This window comes from Equus asinus, chromosome 17, assembly GCF_041296235.1.
Source record: "Equus asinus isolate D_3611 breed Donkey chromosome 17, EquAss-T2T_v2, whole genome shotgun sequence".
Classification (NCBI taxonomy): Eukaryota; Metazoa; Chordata; class Mammalia; order Perissodactyla; family Equidae; genus Equus; species Equus asinus.
The window spans coordinates 49437194-49462359 of record NC_091806.1 but is presented as its reverse complement, the minus strand read 5'-3'; the positions used below and the strand labels follow the sequence as shown (position 1 = coordinate 49462359).

The 25166-nt window shown below is 54.9% G+C and overlaps 1 protein-coding gene across 5 annotated transcripts in view; it reads left to right on the top strand.

The window, feature by feature from the left end:
• The first annotated feature begins 317 nt into the window (after positions 1-317).
• LOC123277940 (cysteine--tRNA ligase, cytoplasmic-like) overlaps positions 318-25166 on the top strand; it is a 29888-nt gene continuing 5039 nt past the window's right edge. For 4 of the 5 annotated variants that reach the window (XM_044749991.2, XM_044749990.2, XM_044749993.2 and 1 more), the window contains exons 1-9: positions 318-425; positions 7917-8165; positions 11938-12029; positions 13174-13262; positions 13731-13827; positions 14362-14460; positions 15458-15610; positions 23795-23935; positions 24116-24204. In XM_044749991.2, the coding sequence (XP_044605926.2) occupies positions 401-425; positions 7917-8165; positions 11938-12029; positions 13174-13262; positions 13731-13827; positions 14362-14460; positions 15458-15610; positions 23795-23935; positions 24116-24204 (1034 nt within the window). In that variant the 5' untranslated portion in view covers positions 318-400. The remainder of the gene's footprint in view (positions 426-7916; positions 8166-11937; positions 12030-13173; positions 13263-13730; positions 13828-14361; positions 14461-15457; positions 15611-23794; positions 23936-24115; positions 24205-25166) is intronic. The other variant, XM_044749988.2, reaches the window with a different exon arrangement.

The following is a 25166-nucleotide window of genomic DNA, read 5'->3' as shown; positions in this document are numbered from 1 at the left end:
TGGGAGGCCCTCTCTCACCACCTGGCTGGGGCTTGTCCCCACCTCACTTGGTGCAGTGCTAACCCCCGTGCCTGAGTCTTTAATGCTTGCTCCCCGCGGCGAGACTGCAAACTCCGCCCCGAAGCCAGCCCCCTGGTTCGTCACGGCCTTGTCCCCAGGCCGGACACGGACTGCGCGTCCCAGGGGATGCACACGGGCGCGGGCGGCAGCGCAGTAAGAACTACAAGTCCCAGCATGCCCCGGACTCTCGACGCCCCTACCCCGCGGCGGTTGCCTAGCGACTGGGCGTGTCCCGGAAGGTGGGGAGGGGCCGGCCAGGCGCGGGGAGGGACTTCCGGGGCGGCGGTTGCATCAGATTCTGGCAAGCTGTCGCCGCATCCGAGGGTCAGCGATTCCTAGGATGGCAGGTTGTTCCGGGGAGCACAGTGAGTGCGCGCGGCGGTCGGGCGGGGGGCGACCCCGGGCCTGAGGTCCCTGGACTGGAGGGGCGACCCCGGGTCTGAGGTCCCCGGACTGGAGGGGCGACCCCGTGTGTGAGGTCCCCAGACTGGAGGAATGACCCCGGGTCTGTGGTCGCCGAACTGGAGGGATGACCCCGGGCCTGAGGTCCCCAGACTGGAGAAGTGACCCCGGGTCTGAGTGTGCCGGGCTGGAGGGGTGACCCCGGGTCTGAGGGCGGCGCGTCCCCGGGCTGGGCGAGGTGTCTGGCGTGACCCCTGAGCTGGGCCAGCGCTCCTCGCCCTCCGTCCCCCGCGGAACCCAGCCCTGGCCCTAGCGCTCTCACTGGGTTGTGCCGAGGTCCTCTCGCGCCCCATTCCGTGGAGGTGGCCCTGCATGTCCCCCGACTGATCCCTGAATTTTGGGGCCAGGCAAAGCTGGAGCGTTGTTTTGGTTTCCGCCCAGCCCGGGCAGCATCTCGGGGGTGGGCAGAGGGCGCCTAGGCTGCCACTTAGGAAATTGGGGCCGAGGAAGTGAGGCACGCCCCCACACACACACATGAAAGGACTTGGGGTTTTACTGTGCAGCTGCACACAGTGGCCATAGGCGTTTGCCTGGTCACGGCGTTATTGCCCCACTTTATTGCCGCCCAGGAGGTTCTGTGAGCAGCTCTGGCTCTGCCCTCCTGTTGCTCATGTCACCAGCCGGTAGGCAAGTGCATCCCCAGGCTGCCATCCCAGGAGCACTGGGTCTTGTTCCGCCATCCCTCATGCAAGATTGCGCGGGAGAGACCAGAGATTGTCACATTCCTAAGTCTGGAGCCAACTTTCCTCAGGAAGAATTAGCAGTGTATACAGTTTTTATTTCGGCTGGAGAAAATCAGGTGCAGGTTTTTCTGAGACACCGCCAGCTCCACCCGCGGTTGAGGCTGTCCAAGGCTTCCTTGGCGCGCTGGGGTTCTAGGTGGGCAGCTGTCACCTCCTGGGTAATCTGGTGACGTGGGAGGCACCAGATGCCAGGGCTGCTGTCCCCTACTAGTACCCACCTTCCAGGCACTCTGCATTCCGCCTGACAGGTGTCATCAACACCCGCCACATAGCCCGGCCGCGCTCACCGTTCATCCAGACCCCTAAGAAAGAGCCGCGGAGCGATCCGGCTGGACTGGGGTCCCCACGCTGCCCCTTCCTCCCAGCACGGCAGGGAAGTCGTCCTGCCTCTGAGGACGTGTGCGTGGTAAAGGCGTCAGCAGATGTGCGTCTGGGCTTAGACCTGTGCCTGGCATGCGGTAGGCGCCTGTGTCCACCTGGGAAACCACAGGATGTTTCTTTGTTGTTTTATGAGCGAAAGTGTGTTTTGGGTTCGTCTGTGAAGACAAATGACATTGTTGTGTTTTTTTTTTTTTAAATTGCTTCCGCACTTGAGGTTTTCAGAGCCTTGATAAGATTGGCCTGGTTTTGGAGATGGACGCGTAGGTTGGGGTCAACCCTCCCGGCTGTCGGACAGCTGACAGTGTTTCCTAGTCTTAAACCTTAGGGCAGCATCTCCTACCCCGTGCTCGGCTCCAGGACGTAGCCCGCCTGCTTTTTCCTTGACTGCTGCCCCCCCCCACACACACCCTGTCCCGAGGCTCCCCCTCAAGGACGAGAATGTAGACCATCCTCTGAGGACACAGGAAATAAAATGAAGTGGTAGAGGCTTCATTGATACGGCTCCCAGCGTTCTACGTGTTCTTGGTTTCCAGTTTCTGGATGCGTTTTATTCCCAAGGTTGGATTCATCAAATGTGACCGTCTTCCCAGACTTTTCACGGAGGCCCTCCTCTAGAATATTCTTCCCATTTCAGATCATCTTCCCTAAGTGGACTGAGAGCATCTGTTTGGTCCCCTGTGATGGCACTGAGTTTGCAGCTTCTTTGTAGCTTGAAGGTGCGCAGGCACGGTGCCTATTCCAGGGCCTGGTTGTCTTGGAAGACGCGTCTCACCTCTGAGGATCCCCGGGGTGGACGGAGCTCGTGTCCCAGGCCTTGCCCTGCAGACTCGGGGCACTCTCTGTGGCCGCCTGTGAGGTCAGACTGGAGGTTTAATTTTTTAAAGATTTTATTTTTGTTCCTTTTTCTCCCCAAAGCCCCCCGGTACATAATTGTATATTCTTGGTTGTGGGTCCTTCTAGTTGTGGCTTGTGGGACGCTGCCTCAGCGTGGTTTTATGAGCAGTGCCATGTCCGCGCCCAGGATTCGAACCAACGAAACACTGGGCTGCCTGCAGCGGAGCGCGTGAACTTAACCACTCGGCCACGGGGCCAGCCCCTGGAGGTTTAATTTTTTATACATTTAGTTCCAATGATGTTCATCATAATACTGCAGCTAGCATTTTTCTCAGCACGAGTCTGTGCCAGGCCCTGCTCTAAAGACATCTGTTATCGCCTGTAATCCTGAGAGCGACCCTGTGTGGTGGATAGGCCCTTATGTTCCTGTCCAGGTGAGATTCCTGAGGCTCAGAGAAGTGGGTTGTCCAGGGTCACACAGCTAGCCAGAGGCGCGGCCAGGCCTCCTCCGGTCAGTGTGATGGCAGCGGGATCTTCAGCACCGTGCCCTGCTCCCTTTGATGATTCTGTTGAGAATTACAGGACCCCAGTGCCCAAGGGAGTCAAGGCAGAGCAGAGGCTAGAGCTGATAGGCTTTGCTGTTTCCCGTTCTTACCAGGTGGGAGGAAGGAGGACTGCAGGTTGCTGAGAGCGGAGCCCCAGAGCAGGTTTAAATGCTGGTGGGAGGGCGGGGGCGCCGTGCGGGGCTTGCGGTTTCACGTCAGGAGTGCGGTTCATGTGATGTGAACACGTTTCTTGAGTTTGTGTGGTTTCAGGAAACGTCTTGTAAAGACTTGGGCTTTCTAAACGGTGGTCATCACAGTCGCAGATGCCTGCCCTGCTCGGGAGCGCTCCTCTAACCTTGGCATCGCAGGCCGAGAGCCAGACCACAGGCTGGCCCAAAACCGTGCCCACTTCACGGCTGGCCTCTGTGTGTGTTTCCTCCGTGGCCTTCATGCAGCTGCTGCAGTGAGCCCAGCGACTGTCGCCCAGGGCCTGGAAGCCCGTCCTCCCACTGCGCCCTGGGCACCGCCCCTCCGGCCTGAGGACAGCCTTCCTTTTTGAAGGTCTGAGCTGCTCCAGACGGCGCATTTTACATGTGTGTGTAGTCCCCAGGTAAACTCCTCCAGGGCGAATCTGATAATAAGAACAATAATGCGGGAGTGATTATGATAATAATAGTAATGGCAAACCCATTGGGCGCTGGCTGAGTGCCAGGAGGCATTTTAAACATTTGACAAGTGTAATTTTGCTTAATGCTCAACAGCTTTACCAGGCGTGTGTTGTCTGAGCCTGTTTCCCCACAGGAGGCGTCGGCCGGGGGGCCTGGCGCTGGTCCTCCAGGGCCACCTCCCCAGCAGCCCGCCCACCAGCAGTTCCCTCAACTAGTGTCTTAGCTCTTTCAAGCTGTCCGCTGGTTAGAACATTTTACGTTTTTTTCTCATCCTAGAAATAACATAAGGTAGAAGGTGGGCAGGGAAGAAAACAGAGGGAAATAATCGCCTGGATCCCCGCTCGACACAGACAGCCAGTGTGAGGGTGTGGGGAGTTCCCTGCCGTCTGCTTTGCTCCCTGGAAGACGTTTTTTGGGGAGACAATCTCTCCGTCTGCCTGCTATTTGGGGCTTCCGGGCGCTTAGGATCTTGAAATTGCCGTGCCACTGTTCTCAGAGTGGTGCTGTCATCTCTTGCTTTGTTTCCCCTCCCTCCCTCCGTGTCTGGTCCTGGCACACATAGTTGCACGAGGAAGATGCTAGGAGATAGGGAAGAGGGTTGGGAGCGGGCAGCGTTGGGGGAACAGCTTCCGAAGGACGGCCACCCCGTCCTGGGATGTGGCCCACCTCCCGGCTCTGTCCACACCTCTGGCAGGTCCTCAGACTTCTCTTCAGTGAACTGAATTTTCTTCATCCTAACAGAGGGGCATGGCCAGCAGCCACCTAGCAGACGGCTGAGCTGTTGGAGGAATGTCGCCGGGTAAAACAGAAGTTCCCTGGAAGGAAGGTGCTGTGCAGAAGGCTTCCGAGAAGTCTGACATTTGTTTCGTTAGGTTTTCCCGGGTGCTGGCTTAGTGGTGCCCAGAACTGCCCTGTCGGTGCCACCTTCCTGTCCCTGGGTTTCCTCTTCAGCAGGAAGAGAGCGTGTCTAGTCAGAGTCTCGACCTTGGTGACTGTGAGGCAGGGGTCATGAGGACAGGCCCCCTCCGTAGAAGAGTGGGAGACACAGATCTGCCTGGAACTTCCTTCTCTGTGTCAGGCAGACGCGGACACGGGGCCTGTGAGGATGGGGGCTGCTCCCGACAGCCCTCGGGCTGGGTCCTTAGAGCCTCCTGCTCAGGAGAGGGCAGGAGAGCTGGGGCGGCAGCTACTCAAGGGCCCTCGTGGGCCCTGGGACCCTGCTGGCACCTGCAGCAGGGAGGCGTCCGCCTCTGTGTCCCTTTGCTTCCTTGGACAGTTCCAAGGCCCCAAGTGCAAAGTGGCTTGTTCTCCTTGCAGGGCTGGCGCGAAGCAGAAGCAGCACCCCCTGGAGGTGTGCACCTTGGGGCAGCATGGCTCCCGCTGAGCAAGCCATTGGGCCTCAGAAGCTGCTCTAGACTTGCCGGCCAAGGCCCCAGAATGACAGCTGCAGCCCAGCCCACCACAGGCCGTACTGCACTTTGAGATGCACTCTGCTGCTCGCTCATTCATTTATTCTGCAGATTTATCGAGTGTCTAGAATCTTCCAGGCTCAGTTCTAGATGCCGAGTATGTCTGCTGAGCAAATAAAGCAGCGCAGAATGACCGGAAACAGGGAAGACAGTAAAGGACAGACAGAAGGAGTGGAAGTTAGAAATAAGTGCTCTGGAGAAGGAAAGCAGGAAGGGGTGGGACTCCAGGGGCGGGTGGTCATTTGGAACAGTGTCCGGGAAGGCCTCCTGGAGAAGGGGACACTGAGCAGAGCCTGAGGAAGGGAGGGAGCCCGGCCCCGTCTGCGGGAGCGTTCCTGGCAGGGACGGTGGGATAAGAGACCCTGCAAAGGGAGCAGAGCAGGCTCCTGTGGAGTGAGCAGGGACCCGTGTGGCTAGAGTGGGGTGCGTGAGGTGGGGACGGGAGCTGATGTGAGACAGGTCTGGAGGCCCACGTGGGGCTGTCCTGAGGCCGGGGTAAGGCCTGGGCTTGTTGAGTGAGGTGGGGGGTCGAGAGGGAGCGGTGTGAGCTTGCACTCTCAGCAGGGCCGCTGTGTTGTGCAAAGCCAGGATGCCTGTGGAGTGGCCTTCAGCGAGGGATTCGGGTGAGAGAGGGGCTGGGCCCTTGCCGTGGCAGCCACGGGGATCCGGTTGAAAGTGGAGGCCCTGAACTGTCCCGTGGGTTGGCTGTGGGGGTTCCTGAGGATAATTTGTGCAGGGGCGTGACTCCAGTTGAGATGGAAGGATGTGCGAAGCAGTGGCCCCTCATGGCCACATGGAACGGGCGACTGTCCTGTTCGCATCAGATGAGACGGGCCTCTGTGCTGGAACCTTCCTGGGGTGCAGTCGGGAGGAGCAGGCGGTGTTTCTGGAAAGCCTTGTCTGAAGCTCAGCATCCATTTGAGAGCTCAGGGAAGGTTTTTCCCGTTGTTGCTCACACCTTTCCTATAGGTGAAGAGGTCAGGATTCGGGACATGCCTGGGAAGCCAGTGTCCCTGGAGACAGGGCCCAGGGGAGTCACCGCACCGCTCCCCTGGGGCACCCTGAGACCGTTGGGGTGGTTCACGTTGCAGCAGCTTGGAAAATGCTGCAGGCTTCCATCCTTCTGTTGGTGGGTTCCTGCTCATCCTTGCTGACCCCAGCGAGTCCGGGAGGTCGTGTGGGCAGGACCCGAGTGGGGCTTCCCTGTAGTGGAAGCAGGTGCAGAAAGGCGTCTATGTTCGCAGCTGCTCCCCCCACATGCTCTGCCGTCTGTTTTCAGGAGTTGTGTGGGCTTGTTTGGGGTGATTTTCCTGTTCCTGTGCTGGGCAGGTAAACGGAGATAGGGAGGAAGGCGGTCAGAGGTGGGCGCGTGGCTGTGTAGGTCCGGGTCTCCTCCCCATCCAGAGCCGTCCCTGCCATGGGTCCTACATGATGACCTAGTGACCTCGTGGTGTCAGGCAGCTTGCTCTGAAGGGCTCGGGCGTCGGGGTGTCTGCCCTGTGCCCAGGAAGAAGGCTGTGCCTGTTGAAGCGAGAGGGGACGGGCCTGTCCTTTCCCTCTCTGAGCTGACTCCTGGGCTGAGGGGGCCCTGGGCTGAGAGGGTGTCTGTGGATGCCCTGTAATGGAGGGGAACAAGTGCTGGTCCTTTTTCCACAGTCCCCTCAGAAAATAAAACTAAAATCAGTGTGGGGTGATTCTTGGATGCGGCTCAGGCTCGTGGGCTCAGGGACCAGCCTCCTTCCCGCAGACGAGGGCCTGGTGCGACCCAACTTGCCTCTGCCTCCCTGCTTTTGTGGGGGGCTGCGTCTGTGCCCCCCTGGCCGAAGATGCACCCACCCGGCCATTTGTTAAAGCAGTGACAGCAGGTTTTACTCAGTGACCGACGGCAGGAAGAGCTGAGCTGGGCCGGATTTGTGCAGAGGCTGTGGCGAGGGCCCCGGGGCGCAGTAATGGGGGAAGGAGGGAGAGGGCAGGGGAGGGGCGAGCGGGACCCAGTACAGTCAGGGAGATGAAAGTCACAAAGGGTGGTGAGGTCAGGGCCTTGGGCCAGCCGTGTCCACTAGCTGGTGATTATTGGAGTTAGGAGTCTGTCCTCCCACAGATGGGAGAGGGGCCCACCCTTCCTGAAGATCCCCTCTGAGAGGGATGGGCTTCGGGTCGCTGAGGGAGATGCTCGTGGGTTCTGGGACACGTGGAGTCACAGTTGTCAGCCTTTTCAGTCATCGCTCTGAGAGGGAGGCCAGGCATGTGGTCAGCTGCTGGCTCGAGCTCTCTCAGGCAGGCGTGTCAGGTGGCTGCCGTCCTCCTAGGACACAGCCTTCGGCTGCTAGAAGCCTTGCTAGAGCAGGGGTCTGGACCGCGTCCTTAGGGCCGAGACTTCTGCATCCTCGCCCACCCTTGTTGTCCCTCCCGAGGCCCGGACGAGAGGTGTGCCACTGCAGAAAAGGGGCTGTGTGCGTGTTTGTTTATTTTGAGTTTTTCTTTCAGGTGAAATTACTGTTTTAAAGTGGACGATGATTGAGTGGCGTTTAGTGCATTCGCAATGTGGTGCAACCACACCTCTATCTGGTTCCAGAACATTTTCATCTCCCCACACTGAAAACCCCATTTCCCCGTGCCCAGCCCCAGGCAGCCGCTTGTCTGCGTTCTGTCTCGGTGGACGTTTCAGGGTTGACACCCAGGCGCCCCATCTTTGTGGACTCTCGCCCGAGGCCTCTGTCCCCTGACTGACATCGTGTGCCTCTGTCTTTGCAGCTCCCGACTACAGGTCCATCCTGAGCATTAGTGACGAGGCAGCCAGAGTGCAGGCCCTGAACGAGCACCTCAGCACACGTAGCTATGTGCAGGGGCACTCGCTGTCCCAGGCAGACGTGGACGTGTTCAGTCAGCTCGCGGCCCCTCCCGCTGATGCTCGGCTCTTCCATGTGGCTCGCTGGTTCAGGCACATAGAAGCGATCCTGGGCGGCCCCTGCAGCAGAGGCGAGCCCTGTGGGCTCCAAGCAAGTGAGTAGCAGAGCGGCCTCCCCAGCCGTTAGGAACTCTCCCGTCGGCGGCCCCCTCCCATGTCAGGGCCTTTCTCCATTGCCCCATGGATGCTCGGTGCTCGTTGGCAGCAGTGCCCTGGAGGAGCCCACGGGCTGCCTCCTGTCACCAGGTGCAAGCAAGTGGACTGGTGGGCCGACCAGCGCTCCCTGCTAGAGGTTAGGATAAAACACGCCGAGAAGTTGACTCTGGAGGACCAGGACCCCCGCAGTTGCTGTAGTGGAGCTGTGGGGGGCGCATGCCGCCTGGGGCTCCAGCAGGGCTGGGCCGCGGTCTCCGGCCTTGGCGTTTCCTCCAGCTCCTGCCTGGCTCGATGTGACATGGCTCTGTTTGTGTATTCTGTCCGTCATGTTGCCGCGGTTTGTGCCTCAGATGTGGAAGTGTTAAGTCCTAAAGCAGGATTGATTGACATTGAACTTCTGAACGTCAGCCGTGAGCCATTTCTCGGCTTGGAGGTGGAATCAGTTGCGTGGCTGTGGTTCCATCCTGTGACTGCTGGGGTGTCCATACTAGCGCGGCCCCCGTCATTTTGGGGGAGCTTCTGGAGAGTCTCAGGGCTCAGTTCACATGTGGGCTCTCTTTCTCCTCTGATATGTCATACAGGGGTCCTTCGTCCCGTAACGGCCTCCATGCCCTTGAGCAGCTCAGTCCCACCGCGGCTTTGAGCACCCCCCACCTTCACAGCGGGGTGGGCCACATGCTGTCTCTGGTGGTCCCTGCTGGGCTAGGTGCCCCCCTGGGGGCTTTCCAGACTTCTGCAAGTGCGGCATTTGGAACATTCCACAATGCCTGTACTGCTGGTCGCATCCACTGATCCCCCTGCGTGAGCAGCTGTTCGTGGGGTGTCTTTTCTCCGAGAGTAGGGGTGTATTTGGTTTTCTTGATAATCCTGCAGTAAACAGGATTGCAGCTAGGGTGGGAGCATTGGTCTCTGGGTCCGGTGCAGTGACCGAGGTGACTTCTTGGTGTCAGGCATGTTGTCTCTGAAAGGCTCAGGTATCAGGTTGACCCTCAGGCCCCGGCTCCCATGGCACAGCCTTCGGGGGCCGAGATCAGGGAGAATCTGGGGCTCCCCACCTCGCCAGAGGCCTGTCTGGTCTTCCATGCAGGGAACTTGTTGAAAGATTGATGTAGACACATGTCCTCTTAAGCATCATGAGATAAGAAAGAGTCTGCCACTCGAGGCAAGGCGTGGCCTGGCTAATGAGGGAGGTGGCTCTAGGCTGACTCAGAGGCGGGTGGAGGAGGCACCCTGAATGGCATGCATAGGATTGTCCTGCCTCCTATCATTTCCAAGTCACTTTGTCACCGAGGCCATGCAGGAGTCCACCAGGGACCTATGTGCCCAGGGGATGGCATGTGTTAGGTCGGCTGGCCTGCAAGACAGGGCTGGGGTCCAGCCCTGCTGCCTGTCAGCCTGTGGCCTCCAGCAGGTCCCAGAGCCCTCGGAGTCCGACATCCTCATCTATTGCCTGGAATAGCAGGAGCTGAGCATCCGCCTCCCCACATTGCTGCCAGGACCGGAGCAGCTGCCCATCTCAGACATCTCTGAAGGCCTGTCCTGTGCGGGAGCACCACCTCTTCCAGCCCCTCTCTCCGCAGCACCCCATCCGCCTTCCCTCTGAGTCCCTGTTTCTGCTGGAGATTCCGTCCCTGCTGGGCATCCCGTCAGCACCAGGTGTCATAGCTGGTCCCCGTTCCCTCTGCTGACCCCCAGTCTATGTCCCTGTGCCACCTTCGTGCCCTCCATGTCCTCTCCTCTTGGCCATGGGCCCCAGCAGCCCAAGGGACCCTCTCAGACATGAGAAGTCAGACCATAGCTCTGCCTAAGCCCCTTCCCTGCCTCTCTCTTCCTTCTGCTACCCCATCTCCGTCTCATCGCCTCCTCTCTGCGGCCCCAGCATGGCAGGTCCGCTCCACTCAAGGCCCCATCTTTGCTGTGTCTGTGTCTGGAGCGCCCCTCATCCAGAGCAGGGCTCCCCGCCGACGGCCTTCCTCCCAGGAGCCCTCTGCCACCTGCCACATCCATCCCCCCAGGATGTGTGCTCTTCCCTGAGAATACCCGGCAGGCACGGGGCCGTCGGATGCTGAGGCCATGTGTGTGGGAATATAAGCGATTGTGCTGCTCTCTCCTTTGTGGCCGACAGCCCTATGTCCCTATGAAGTGCTTCTCTGCTCTCCGTGGCAGGGGACCATTAATTATGTAAGGGAACACTAGTGAAAATGTCTTCGTATTAAATCAAAAGTCCCTGTCCAGTATTTCCCAGTTTTTCCCTTAAGCAAATAGACTTTGTATATGCCAAACTTCCCTGAACCTGTCACCAGCCGTGTGGCAGTAGCAGCCCTTTGGGGAGCTAGAAAGCCTGAGTGTGACCCAGTGTCCAGGACAGTGTCCCACTGGCCAGGGTCTGGGCCAGCTGTGTCCTGTCACCAGCCGTCTCAAGTCTTCTCCAATGGGCCTTCGGTCCTCTGATCCCCGAGCCCTTCGTGCTGAGCAGGATGGTCGCTGATGGTCGTCTGGTTCACCTCAGTGTGTGGGGCGACTCTGGCCAGCATCCCCAGTCATCCCAGGTGGAGTTCCAGGGTCTGATGGAGGGAGGGGGTTGATGGAGTCCTGAAGTGGCAGATTGACCGTCACCTCACCGTGGACTGAGAGTTCCCTTCGAGGGCGTTGGCTGCATTTAGGGTGACCCTTAGTCAGCATCTGGTGTTTGCGTGAGGATTCGGACTTTTCCCAGTGGGAGAACCTGTGAGTTTGCTGGCACTTAGCTCGAGTAAGAGCTCCTGTTGAGCGCTGTCTATCTGTCTCCCTCCCTCCCCTCTCCTCTCCTTGCTGGCAGGCTGTTGCAGGCACACACACAGGGCACACGCACGCACGCACACACAGCAGCTGCCTTCCTCCTCTCCCCTTCGCCTGTCCGTTACGCACATCCTCTGTCTGGCGGACGAGACCTTGGGTGAATGGCGGAGCCCAGGACTGACTACTCTGTGACTCCGTTGGGAAGCAGCGTGTAGTGATCTGTTGGCTGCATTTGTCATCGATTCAAGGAGGCCTGTGCAGGGTCTCATCTGTCGTCAAACCGTCCGGCATGAGGGAGAAGCCCTCTGCAGAGAGGGGCGGAGAGGGGAGTGGGCACACAGAGGGCAGCTCAGTGCGCCAGGGACACAGGCCTTGCCGAGGCCTCCACCTCGTGGGCCCGTCCTCGGGCAGGCCTGGGGCAGCAGCCGTGCCTGCAGGTGTGCACGGTGGAGTGCGCCACAAGCCAGCTTGGTGCGAGGACTAAAGGGAACAGCTGGGTTCGGGGCACAGGAGCAGAGCCTTGGGAGTGGTTAGAATGTCACCAGGCACCCATGAGGTGCAAATAATCACCTTTTCAGTTAGCACAGACTGACCCACAAGCGCCTCCTCGTGACCCATGAGCTGTGTCAGACGCTGTGCGCACGGAGCGAGCAGGCGGGCCCATGTTTGAAGCCCAGTGGGATGTGATGGGCGTGGACACGTCGTGGAGGCGTTCTCCCGCCGTGCTGGGGTTGGGGGTTGTCGTGGGATCCCTGCCGCGCAGAATGGGAGCACAGCAAAACAGGGAAGCAGTTGCATTTGACTGGGGATGCTGACAGAGATTCATGTTAATGTTGTTTCACATTTTGCTGAAAACAAGATTTCTGTTGTAAAAGCAAACACGCAGTGTGACTTGCATTTCCTGTGACCTGGCCACTCTCTCTGCCCTCGCAGGTAAAGGCCGGCGGGTGCAGCCTCAGTGGTCTCCTCCGGCCGGGTCCGAGCCGTGCAGGCTCCGCCTTTACAACAGCCTCACCCGGAACAAGGTGAGGAGGGATCCCATGGGGGCGGGGCAGACACGGCTCTGTGGGCCCCACGTGCCCTTTCAAAACACACAGGTGTTGTCTGTGCCTCACGGTGGCCTGCCCTGGAGTGCCCGCAATCCAGGTGTGGGATCCTTGAGCTCCTCACGTGGACTCTCTGTGTGGCCTGACGAGGAGCTGTCCTCTGAAACTTGACACACTCATGTCACACCTCGCTGGGAAACCTGCCCATTGGTTTCTGGGCATGGAGCACCCAGAGTAGGCTTTTGAGCCCTGCCCAAGTGTAAATGCTCAGGGTCATTCAGAGCCGAGCCAAGTGTTGGCATGCTCTCGGAGAGGACACGTGGCAGCAGCAGACATCACAGTACAAGCCAAGCAGAAGTAGCAACACAGTGGACCTGTCCAGTGTTGCTGGGAGCTGAGCAGATTTCGAGAAGACTTTGAGTGGGGTTTGCTTGGTTGGTTCTGCTCAGCGTGGCCCGTGGCTCCAGAGATTCTGAAAAGGGCTCTGGCCGTGTGCTGATTGCGTGTCCATCAGCAAGCAGACTTAGCAGACGGGAGACAGGGTGTCCTTCATGGGCCGGGTTGATGCCGGCGGCCCCTGAATTGGTCCGACAGTGTCGGCATGCAGAGCAGTTGCAAAGAGCGCTTGGATCCAGCGGTCCTTGCCTCTATGCCAGGCTCCTCCAGGAGCGCGGACGCTGGGCAGCTGCTCGAGACCTGTGTCTTCATCTGTGAAAGGAAGAGGGCAGCACCCACCTGCGCTGACTGTTTCTAGGAGCAGGTGTAGGTCAGTCTAAGTGCTCGGCGCAGGGCGGGCCCGGCCTAGGCGCTTCCTCAGTGCGGCTGCTGCTGCTGCTAACAAGGCAGCTTTCCAACAAAGTGGCCCATGCGTTTCCTCCACCTCCAGCCCCCCTGAGGGGTGGGAGCCAGGGAGGAAGAGGGCCTCCTCATCCTTGGGAATCTGGCCTCGAGAGTCCGATTGCCCCCTGTGCTGAGACTTTGTGACTTCTTTTAGTAAAACAAAACGGCCCTTGCTAAATTGTCTATGAACCGACAGACCTCGGTTCTCCTCGCGGCTGGTTGGAGTGTTCCTGCGCGACGCCTCGCCCTTCTTGTAACTGTCGTTCTTCTGCTTCTCACTAAGGATGTGTTTATACCTCAAAGTGGGAAGAAGGTGACGTGGTACTGCTGTGGGCCAACCGTCTACGACGCCTCTCACATGGGGCACGCCAGGTAGGGCCCGCTGCTGGGGCTGCACACGTGCGGGGCCCCGGGGAGCAGCTCAGCTCCTGAGGCTTGATGGGAAAATCCACCCTGGACTTCTTTCTCTTGATTTGAAGATAGACATTTTCATTTCATAAGAAGCCATATTCTCTGTAGAAAACTTAGAGAATACTGACAGCCAATAAGGACAGCACCCCGCAGCCCCACTGTTGATCTCTTGGACTGTACCCACACGCTTTTTTCCGTGTGCCTTAAAGTTTTCCTCACCCTGAAGCTCGGGGGGGATGTTTCCCAGACACTCAGACCTGGGGCCTAGTGGATGCTGACCCCGTGGTGGTCTCGGGGTACCGTGTGTAAGGGCAGCTGGCTGTGGGGGAAATGCCACGGCCTCCTTTCCCTTGTTCATGTCTTCATTGCGATGCCGAGATGATGTGCCGAGTGTGCGGTTTGCAAATGCCTGTCTTTTCGTTGCTGCAGGTCCTATATCTCTTTCGACATCCTGAGACGAGTGCTGAGGGATTACTTCAAATTCGACGTCTTCTACTGCATGAACATCACAGACATTGACGATAAGGTAAGGGGAGCTTGCAAGATGAAATTTCAGAAACAATGGATGTTACGAAGGCAGAAAAGACTTTTGGATGTGTCGATAAAAGAAGGTGGGCTTGAACGAGCTCAGGTCTTGAGTGGTAAACATTATTTGAACCCCCTCAATGAGCTGGTATCTCAGTTTATGCAAATGGTGTTCTGTTGGATTTAGATGTTTAGATGCTGTTTGAAACCTGCATGTTCAGGGCCCAGGTTGGCTAAATGTTAATGCTCCGTGGTGCTTCACGGAAGGAAGCACATGGTTTTGTGTGTGGCACTGCGTGGGAAGCTGGGGCCGGCCTGTGTCCTCCACGTCGGAAAGGTGACTGTGGAGCAGTCTCTGCACCAGGAGGTGTGGCCTTCGGGCACCGCTGGGCAGTCGGGTGATGGAGGGCGATGATGTTCCCCCAGGGCGTGCACGGCCAGGGCCCACGGCTGCCCCTCGCTCAGAGTCCACCTGCTGCACAGAGATTGAAGCAGGCTCTGCGCACAAGCCACGTGTTGCCTTTTCTCTTTCCAGATCATCAAGAGGGCCCGGCAGAACTACTTGTTTGAGCAGTACCGGGAGAAGAGGCCCCGGGCAGCGCAGCTCCTGGAGGATGTTCACGCCGCCCTGAAGGTGGGCCCGTCACTGCCTGCTCCCTGATTCCTGGTCTTGGCCCTCGGCCCTCGGCCATTCCTCATCACTGTGCCTAGAGTAGTGGCTGCCCTCAGCAGGCCTCACAAAGTATACGGCACCCAAGCCAGTTCCATCAGGGCTCACTGAAGTCTTGACTGATGTGGGCCCTTGGGCCAAGTCGCCAGGAGAGAAACGCATGGCCGGGGGAGTGGATTAGGGGACTGTTCCTGCCACTCATGGGAAAATGTCAGGACTCGTCACCGTGCCGCTAAGCTACACTTACCTGTCAAAGGCTCCTAACATTGCTATCGAATCTTCCACCTGAGGTCACAACCAAGTCAGATCCTTTTGACTGAGATGCAGAAGCCGTGCCAGCTTCTTAAATTGGTAATACTGGAAATTTTCAGAGTTATTTGAAGAAATTAGTTCTTTCTAATTTAATATTTTAATTTGGAATAAACAGTATTACGAATTATAATATTCCATAGTCAAATAGAACAAGTCATTTTATTCTCCTCAGTAATTACAGTAATAATTACTGGTGTGCTTATACCGCTTTATCTCTGAAAGAATAGGAATAAAATTAGAGCTTAGCAATCTTTTCTGCCAACGAGGTGAGGGCCCAGTAGGCTGTGGGCGCCTTTGTGACAGAGGTGGCCGGTGGCACCTCTCGAGGTCCGTAGATGACACCTCGTGTCGTCCCTAGCGTAGTCTTAGGAGTGCTGCTCTCACAGCCACTGTCCGTCAGAGAGAGGGAGGTCGGGCACCCTGCCCAGGGTGGTGTGAGGAGGCAGCAGCAGGGGGCTGCCTGGGCCGGGCGGCAGGGTCTCTGCTACCGTCCTGCCGCTTGGGGAGAGCTAGGAGGACACTCTCAAGGACACACTTCCTAATGGCCGCAGGCAGTGGGAAGCCCTGGTCTCTGCTGCGCTAAGTAGCCTTTGAGGGCAGGGTCTGCTGGGCAGTGTCTGACAGCCTTGCCTTCTCCTCACGCTTGTAGCCGTTTTCGGTAAAACTCAGTGAGACCACGGATCCCGACAAAAAGCAGATGCTTGAACGCATTCAGCACGCGGTGAAGCTAGCCGCAGAACCGCTGGAGGAAGCTGTGCGGCGTGACCTCGCTGGAGAGGAGGAGCTCAGCAGCCACGTGGAGGTGAGGTTTGGAGTGAGTCGGGCCAGCCCTGTGCATGGAAGGGGCTCCCTGCACGCAGACGTGGGGCTGTGTTAGCACCCAGCACCCTGGGCCGGGCCACTCTGCTGTCCCACATCCTCCTGCCCCTGCTCCGACTCCTTCCCACCACGTCCCCCAGATAAATAGGAGTCGCACTTGGCATGCCTGGGGGAGCAGCCTTCTCTCGAAATTATTCCAGGATTGTCGGTGGGCTCGCCGCTGATGGTTCTCAGTGCAGCTCCTGGAGAAGGAGGAGCAAGAGATTGAAGTGGAAATGAGCTGCGGGGCCTGGGGCCCCTGCTGAACTTCTTCCTCTGTGAAAGGCCTTCCTTCAGACAGATTTGGGGCACTTCATACGAAGGGGCCCGCGCCCTCTCGGGGCCTCTCCCTGCCTGAGTGCCACACAGGACTGCCCCGCAGTCTGGCCTCCCCGCGTTGCCCTCCCCTGCTGGTGGGAAGGTGTCCATGGCCCTTCTCCTTCCCGCCGGCGCCCCCTGCTGGTCACCATCTTCAGAACTCCATGGAGACAAGAAACCTGCAGAAACCATGCGGTGAAGGGGCTGTAAGTCACAATCTGCATGAGGAAACTCGCACACGGGGGCCCGCCCGGCTTCAGTGTTGCTCCTCTGTGGCCGCACACAACGGATCGCTAGGCTGTGCTTGTTCTGAGCTTGTGAAAAGCACGCAGGCCTTCGTGGTCTTGGGGACGAGCCCTCTTCCATGTGCTTCCGAGATGGGCCTGTCCTTACTCAGTGGACGCCTCATCCCTTCCTCTGGGACAGCAGAGCCGGTTCCTTGTCAGCAACAATGCTGCCGTGAATTTTTTCCCGATTGTCCCACTAATATCCTTTTTTAAAAAATTGTGGTCAAATATGTGTAACGTAAGATTTACCGTCTTAACCTTGTTTAAGTGCCCAGTTCATTGGCAGGAAGCACAGCCTCATTGCTGTGCAACCGTCACCTCCGTCCATCTCCAGACATTTGTTCACCTTCCCAAACTGAAGCCCTGTCCCCACTGAACACCAGCTCCCCATTGCCCCTCCCCCAGCCCCTGGCACCCATCATCCCACTTTTTGACTCTGTGAATATGACTCCTCTAGGGACCTCATATAAGTGGAATCCTACAGTATTTGTCCTTTTGTGACTAGCGTATTTCACTCAGCAGGATGTCCTCGAGGTTCGTCCATGTTGTAGCATGCGCCAGAATTTCCTTTTTTGAGACTGAATAATATTCCATGGTGTATATATACGGTATTTTGTGTATCCATTCATCCATCGATGGACACCTGGCTTGTCTCCACCTTCTGGCTGTTGTGACTAATGCTGCTGTGAACATGGGTGTGCAGATTTCTGTTTGGGTCCCTGCTTTCACTTCTTTCAGGGATAGATCCAGCAGAGGGATTGCCGGCTCACATGGTAATTCTTTTTTAATGTTCTGAGGACCCGCTGTACTGTTCCCCACAGCAGCATGAGGCTCCTGGTTTCTCCACGTCCTCGCCAACACCTGTTACTTTGTTTCACCGATGGTAGCCATCGGGATGGGTGGGAGGCGGTACCTCACTGTGGTTTTGCTTTGCCCTTCCCTAAGCACCAGTGCTATTCAGCGTCTTTTCGTGAGCTTGGAGTTGTGTTCTGTTTGTCTGTGGGTGCACGTTTACAAGAGTTTCTTTGGGCTGTCCACCTGAGGGTGAAATTGCTGAGCTGTAGGGGCTGTGTAACTGTTAGGGGTCCCCAACACCTCTCGCACGTTCCGTGATTCTCTGGAAGGATTCATAGGACGCAGCAGAGATGGAAGAGATGGAAGAGACGGAAGTTTGATCGCAGGGGCGCAGAGGGGGAGGAAGGCCCGGGGGGAGTCTGGAGGATCCCATGGCCGGCTTCTGAAGCCGCCTTCCTCCCTCCCCTGAGGGGCCCGAGCACACTCTCCCCACCAGGAACACTGCAGCTGCTCGGGCGAAGTGTTCCTGCTCGGGGAGCCCCTCAGAGCCTCAGCACCCAAGGCGTTACTGGGCTCTGTCGTGTAAGCGCCCCCGCCTGGCGTGAGCCCCAATTTCCGACTCAGAAGGAGAGCACGTTTGTGTTCTGAGGGAGCCGCACTGTGCAGGGACAGCCTGGAGCAGCTGCAGCGGGGCTGGGCGTCCTCACCTCTCAGTGCAGGGGACGTTTATTCTCCAGACACAGCCAGGGACCGACCTGCCAGCAGGCGTTTCTCGGGGCGGCAGCTGGGGCCTGCCGTACGGTAACAGTTCCCTAAACGTGGGTGCAGGTGTGTCCGACGACTAATACATTTCCAGTGTTGTGTTAATTTGCATGAACACCAGCTCTTCATAGTGTCAGAGTCTTTCCTTTTCATAAACTGTGAAGTGGTCATTACTGTGGTGTGAATGTGCATTTCTCCAACCTCTCGTGAGACTCAGTGTCTTTCCACATGTGCATTTTAGTTCTGTGCCCGGCCTCTCCATTTTTCACTGGGCTATTTGTGTTTTTCTTACTGGTTGGTAAGCCTTCTCCCATCTCTGGACCCTAATCCTTTGTCATTTAAATGTGTTACAAACACTTTCTCCCAGTTAATGGCTTTTCTTTTCACTTTCTTTTAATAACCGAGGGTCTTGAGTTTAATGTACTCAAATTTATCAGGACTTTTTCTTCTTCTTCTGCTTCTCCCCAAAGCCCCCTAGTACGTAGTTGTATAATCTAGTTGTAGATCCTTCTGATTGTGCTGTGTGAGACGCCACCACAGCATGGCTTGATGAACGGTGTGCCATGTCCGCACCCAGGATCTGAACTGGCGAAACCCTGGGCCGCTGAAGCGGAGCTTGTGAAGTCAACCACTCAGCCACGGGGCCGGCCCCAGGTTCTTTTTTCTATACTTACAGTTTCGTGTCTTAAGAAATCTTCCCTACCCTGAGACATAAAGATATTCTCCAGTATTTTCTGCTGGAGATTTTAAAGTTGTACAGTTCACATTTGAGTCTTTGATCCTCCTAGAATCAGTTTTTGTAAGTGGTGTGAGTAAGAATCCAATCCCCTTTACCCTCAAAATACGGAAGGCCACCCCTCCTCGGGGACCTGCAGGGCCCGCTCTGTTATGTGTCGGGTTTCTGTCCGTGGGTCTGTCAGTCCTGTTGGTTGGTCAGAGGACCCACCTGCAGAGGTGTCACCATGTCTCTCACTGATGTCTGCTGAGGAAGAGGCCTCATCTTGTTTTTGTTTTTCAGGTGTGTTTTGAATTCTCCTCACCTTGTCAAGTCTCATCCAAGACACTGTTGGGATTTGAAATCTTACTTCTGAGAATTGTTTCAAATCCAACTCTGGCTGTGTTGACCCTCCCTGTTCTGTCTTTCTGTTTCGTCAGTATTTTTAAAGAGCGGTTTTTGAGAGTAGTTTGAGGTTCACAGCAGAATTGAGAGGAAGGTACAGAGATTCCCATGTACTCCCTGCACCCCCACGCATAGCCTCCCCGACTGTCACCGTCCCCCACCAGAGTGGCATGTTTGTTAGAATTGAGGAACCGACGTGGATGCCTCCTCACCACCCAGAGTCTATAGTTTACCTGAGGGTTCTGTCTTGGTGTTATCCATTCTGAGGGTTTGGACAAATGTATAATGACATGTGTCCGCCATTCCAGGATCCTACGTAGTAGTTTCATTGCCCGAAAAAGCCTCTGTGCTCGGCCTGTTCATCCCCCCTCCCTCTCCGCTGACCCCTGGCAACCACTGGTCTTTTTACTGTCTCCATAGTTTTGCCTTTTCCAGAATGTCACAGAGTTGGGTTCGTGTAGTGTATAGTTATGTAGCCTTCTCAGATTGGCTTTTTTTCACTTAATGTGCATTCTAGTTCCTGCTGTGTCTTTTTGTGGCTTGATAGCTCCTTTCTTTTTAGTGCTAAATAATAATTCCATTATCTGGATGTACCACAGTTTATTTATCCTTTCACCTACTGAAGGACATCTTGGTTGCTTCTAGGTTTTGGCAATTAGGAATAAAGCTGCTATAAACATCTGTGTGCAGGTTTTTTGGTTTGTTATTTTTTTTTGAGGAAGATTAGCACTGAGCTAACATTTCCCGCCAATCCTCCTGTCTTTGCTGAGGAAGGCTGGCCCTGAGCTCACATCCGTGCCCATCTTCCTCTACTTTATACGTGAGACGCCTGACACAGCATGGCGTGCCAACCGGTGCCGTGTCCGCACCTGGGATCTGAACCAGTGAACCCCGGGCCGCCGAAGCGGAACGTACGCACTTAACCGCTGCACCACCAGGCTGGCCCTGTGGGCAGGTGTTTGTGTGGATGTCAGTTTTCAGCTCTTTTGGGTAAATGCTAAGGGGCATGACTGCTGGGCTGTATAGTAAGAGCATGTTTAGTTTTATGAGAAACTGCCCAAGTGTTTTGCCAAGTGGCTGTACCATTTTGCAATCCCTCCAGCAACGAGTGAGCATTCCCGTTGCCCCACATCCTCACCAGTATTTGGTGTTCTCAGTGTTCTGGATGTCGGCCATTCTGATAGTGTGCAGTGGTGTCTCGTTTTAATGCTCAGTTCCCTGATGACTTGTGATGTGGAGCATCTTTTGAGAATTATTTGCCATCTGTGTGTCTTCTTTGGTAAAGTGTTTGTTAATGTTTTTGGCCTATTTTTTTTAGGTTGTCATTTGTGTTTTTGTTTCCAACTACCTCCTAATCACACCTCCTCTGGGTGAGTTCAGCTTGTATATTTTCATTACTATTACTGTACTAATTATTTTGTGTGTGTGAAAAACATCAGTGCCACATTCTGATTTGCTGTATTTTTTTTCCTTTGAGTTCATAATAGTTTACATCACTGTGAAATTTCAGTTGTCCTTTCTTTTTTTTTTTTTTTTTTTTTTTTGAGGAAGATCAGCCCTAAGCTCACTGCTGCCAATCCTCCTCTTTTTGCTGAGAAAGACTGGCCCTGAGCTAACATCCATACCCGTCTTCCTCTAGTTTATGTGTGGGACGCCTACCACAGCATGGCGTGCCAAGCGGTGCCATGTCCGCACCCGGGATCTGAACCAGCAAACCCCAGGCCACCAAAGCGGAACGTGCGCACTTAACCGATGTGCCACCAGGCCGACCCCTGTCCATTATTTCTTGTCTCTCACCACATAGGTGCTCCCCTTCCCCCACCGTGCCCACCCCGCTTCCCCTGGTAACCACTGAACTGTTTTCTTTGTCCATGTGCTTGTTCAAATTCCACACGTGAGTGAAGTCACCTGGTGTTTGTCTTTCTCAGTCTGGCTTATTTTGCTCAGCATAATCAGCTCCAGGTCCGTCCAAGTTGTTGCAAATGGGAAGGTTTTTTCTTTTTCTGGCTGAGTAGTATTCATTGTATGTCCACCACATCTTCTGTATCCACTCATCGGTTGATGGGCGCTTGGGTTGCTTCCGTGTCTTGGCTACTGTGAATAGTTCTGGAATGAACACAGGGGTGCATGTGTTACTTTGGATTGTTGATTTCACGATGTTTGGGTAGACACCCAGTAGTGGGATAGCTGGGTCGTATGGTAGCTCTATGTTTAGTGTTTTGAGGAATCTCCGTACTATTTTCCATAGTGGCTGCACCAGTTTGCATTCCCACCAGCGGTGTGTGAGGGTTCCCTTCTCTCCACACCCTCTCCAACATTTGTTATTTTCAGTCTTAGTGACTATAGCCATTTTAACAGGCACTTGTTATTTGGTGACAGATAGTTGTATGTCATGCTTCCTACTCAATATACCTTTTATTTTCTTTTCTCGCCTTCCAGTATGATGTTGAAATGGAGTAGTGAGAGGGGACATTCGTGCATTGTACTTGATCTTAGTGGGAAAGCTTCTAGTTTCTCACTGTGAAGTGTGGTGGTAGCTGTAGGTTTTTTGTAGATGTTCTTTATCAAGTTGAGGAAGTTCCCCTCCATTCCTAGTTTTCTGAGAGTTTTTATCATGAATGGGTGTTGGACTTTGTCAAATGCGTTTTCTGCATCTATTAATATGATCACGGCATTTTTCTTTTTTAGTCTGTTGATATGAAGATTTATAATAATTGATTTTATAGTGCGGAGCCAACCTTGCATACTTTTGATAAATCCCACTTGATCATGGTATATAATTTTTTTTATACTGTTGTGGATTCAATTTGGTAATATTTTGTTAAGGAGTTTGGCATTGTGTTCTTGAGAGATACGGACTATAGTTTCCTTTGCTTGTAATGTCTTTGTGTGGTTTTGGTATTAGGATAATGTTTTCCTCCTCATGGAATGAATTAGGAAGTATTCTGTCTTCCCCTGTCTTCTGAAAGAGACGGATATGATTTCTTAAATGTTTGGTAGAATTCACCAGTGAACCCGTCAGGCCTGGTGCTTTCTATTTTGGAAGGTTATTCATTATTTACCCAGTCCCTTTAATAGATACGGGCTTATTAGATCATCTGTATTACCTTGTGTGAGTTTTGGCAGCTTATGTGTTTCAAAGAAGTGGTCCATTAATCTAGGTTATCACATTTTGGGGCATAGAGTTGTTTGCAGTATTCCTTTATTATCCTTTTAATTTCCGTGGGATCTGTAGAGATAGCCCCTCTTTCATTTCTCATCTTGGTATTTGTGTCCTCTTTCTTTTTTCAATTTTATTGATCTTTTTGAAGAAACAGCTTTTGGTTTTGTTGATTTTCTCTATTGATTTGTGTTTTGTACTTTAATTTTTATTGTTGTTTTCCATCTGCTGACTTTGGAGTTATTTGTTCTTTTTCTAGTTTCCTAAGGTAGAAACTTACATAATTGATTTTAAATCTTCTTTTCCGTAATGTATGCATTCAATGCTATAAATTTCCTCTAAGCACTGCTTTTGCTGCATCCCACAGGTTTTTGGGGGGTAGGGGAGAAGATCAGCCCTGAGCTAACATCTGCCACCAATCCTCCTCTTTTTGCTGAGGAAGACTGGCCCTGAGCTAACATCCGTACCCGTCTTCCTTTACTTTATATGTGGGAAGCCTGCCACAGTGTGGCTTCACAAGCAGTGCATAGGTCCACACCCAGGATGTGAACCTGCAAACCTCGGGCCACTGAAGCAGAACGTGTGAACTTACCTGCTACACCACCAGGCCAGCCAGTGCATCCCACAATTTTGATAAGTTGTGTTTTCATTTTGATTTATTCAAAATATTTTTAAATTTTTCTTGAGATGTCTTTTTTCACCCATATCTTATTTAGAAGTGTGTTGTTTAATCTCCACGTATTTTGGGATTTTCCAGTTATCTTTCTGTTATTGACTTCTAGTTTAATTCCACTGTGATCTGATGGCAGACACTGTATGATTTCTGTTCTTTTAAATTTGTTCAGGTGTGTTTTATAGCCTACCTTGTGGTCTGTCTTGGTGAATATTCCATGTGAGTTTGAGAAGGATGTGTATTCTGCCTGTCGTTGAATGAAGTAGTATATAGATATCAATTATATTCAGTTGGTTGATGGTGTTTTTGAGTTCAACTATGTCCTTATTGATTTTCTGCCTGCTGGTTCTGTCCATTTCTGATAGAGGGGTGTGGAAGTCTCCAACTGTGACAGTGGACTCATCTATTTCTCCCGTATATCAGTTTTTACCTGATGTAGTATCATCTTTAAAAAAAGAACGGATAAACAATGCACGTGTGTCTTCCCGCTGAAGAACAAGTTCCACTGGGCAGGGGCCTGTCGACCCGCTCAGTGCAGCAACCCCTGGGCCCAGCACAGGACTCGGCAGGAGACAGTGGCCAAGCACCCTCTGCTTCATTCAACCATTCACTGCTGTTGGTGACAGTCTGCTTGTGTCTGTGCGTCAGGGACCCCACGAACACCCTATCCTCTCCCAGCCGTGGATGACCACACTGTGTGCACTCCTGCCCTGCCCCGTGGCAGCCCAGCTGCATGGCTCGTCCTCCCCAAGCCCCTGCTGACCCTCTGACCACGGCAGTCGGAGCTCCTGAGCACGCCGAGCCTCTGAACCTGCCGTTTACGAGCCTGGTATCTGTCTCCGTCTGGGCCCTCGTGTGAGCAGTGCGGCTCCTGGGAAATGCTGCGTCTTCACGGGCCAGGGCTGCGCACAGCGCCTTTGAAGTCAAGGCCTGGATTGATACACGTCGACTGCACGGCATGTGATCCGAGAAACTTTGTAATGTGTGTGGATGTTCCGTTTCTTTTCCTTTAGGTCTTGTTGGACGAAGCAAAGGATTTGCTTTCTGACTGGCTGGATTCCACACACGGCAGTGAGGTGACTGACAATTCCATTTTCTCCAAACTGCCCAAGTTCTGGGAAGAGGAATTCCACAAAGACATGGAAGCCCTGAACGTGAGTGCCGCCGATTTTCTTGTCCTTGCTCTCGGGCCGCGGCCCCTACTTACCCAAAGGCCTTGTGTGACCCAGACCGTCTTCGTTTTGCAAGGGGCACGAGGGGCTTCTTGGCTTACGTTTGGAACTGCTGGTTTCCTGGAGAAGGGAAGAACCCAGGACCTTCTCTTGTGATCACAGGTTCTCCCTCCAGACGTCTTAACACGGGTTAGTGAGTACGTGCCAGAGATCGTGAACTTTGTCCAGAAGATCGTGGACAACGGTTACGGGTGAGCTCAAGGCCCTCCTCGGGGCTGCACGACATCCCGGGGAGGGTTTTCCAAGGTGAACAGCTGTCCGTCTCTGAGTCAGGATCTGGCAGCAGGAAAGCTTGTGCTTGTGGTGCTGCTCGGGGTGCTAGTGCCCTGGGGCTGCGGTCACAGAGTGCCACGCACCGGGCGGCTTAGACAGCGCAGAGGTTTGCTCACGGCTCCAGAGGCCGGAACTCCGAGCTGCAGGTGTCGGCAGGGCTGGTTCCTCCGAGGGCCCTGAGGGCAGGGTCTGTGCAGACCCTTCTCCTTGGCTCGCAGCCGGCTGCACCTCCCTGCCTCTGCAGCGTTTGTCACTGTGCACACGTGTCTCCTTTCGTGTCCTGATCTCTTCTTAGATGGACACCAGTCATACTGGATGAGGGCTCACCCTGGTGGCCTCGTTTTCGCTTGATTACCTCTGTAAAGACGCTCTTTCCGAATACATTCACGTTCTGAGGTACTGGGGGTTAGGACGGCAGCATATGAATCCTGGGGACACAGGTGAAGCCGTAACCTTGCCGTAGCAGCAGCCTGTTCGCACTCACCCCCACGGCAGGCCTCCTTGCTCTCTGCCGCTTAGCTCTCAGCTTCCCGGTTGCTTTGTAGGAGGACTCCCTAGTTTCCCTTGGTATCGGCTGCCATTCCTACAGGTATTGAGCTGTGCAGAAAGCACCTCTTGGGGCGGGGCAGGCAGGAAGAGCAGCATGGTGTTGGCTGCACCTCAGCCTGCCTCGCAGCCCCTACAGCTCTACGGCTCAGGGCCCTGCCCAGGACTGGGGGCATCTCCGCCCAGGGGGCTGACCGCCCCTTCTACTAGGAAGCTCACAGTTGGGAACCTTCAGCCACGAGGGCCCCAAAGCAGCAGGCTGGTGAGCATGGACGCTCTCAGGTCTATGGAGGTGTCAGCCCCCCGTGCAGGCCCTTGGAGAGAGCTTGTCCTT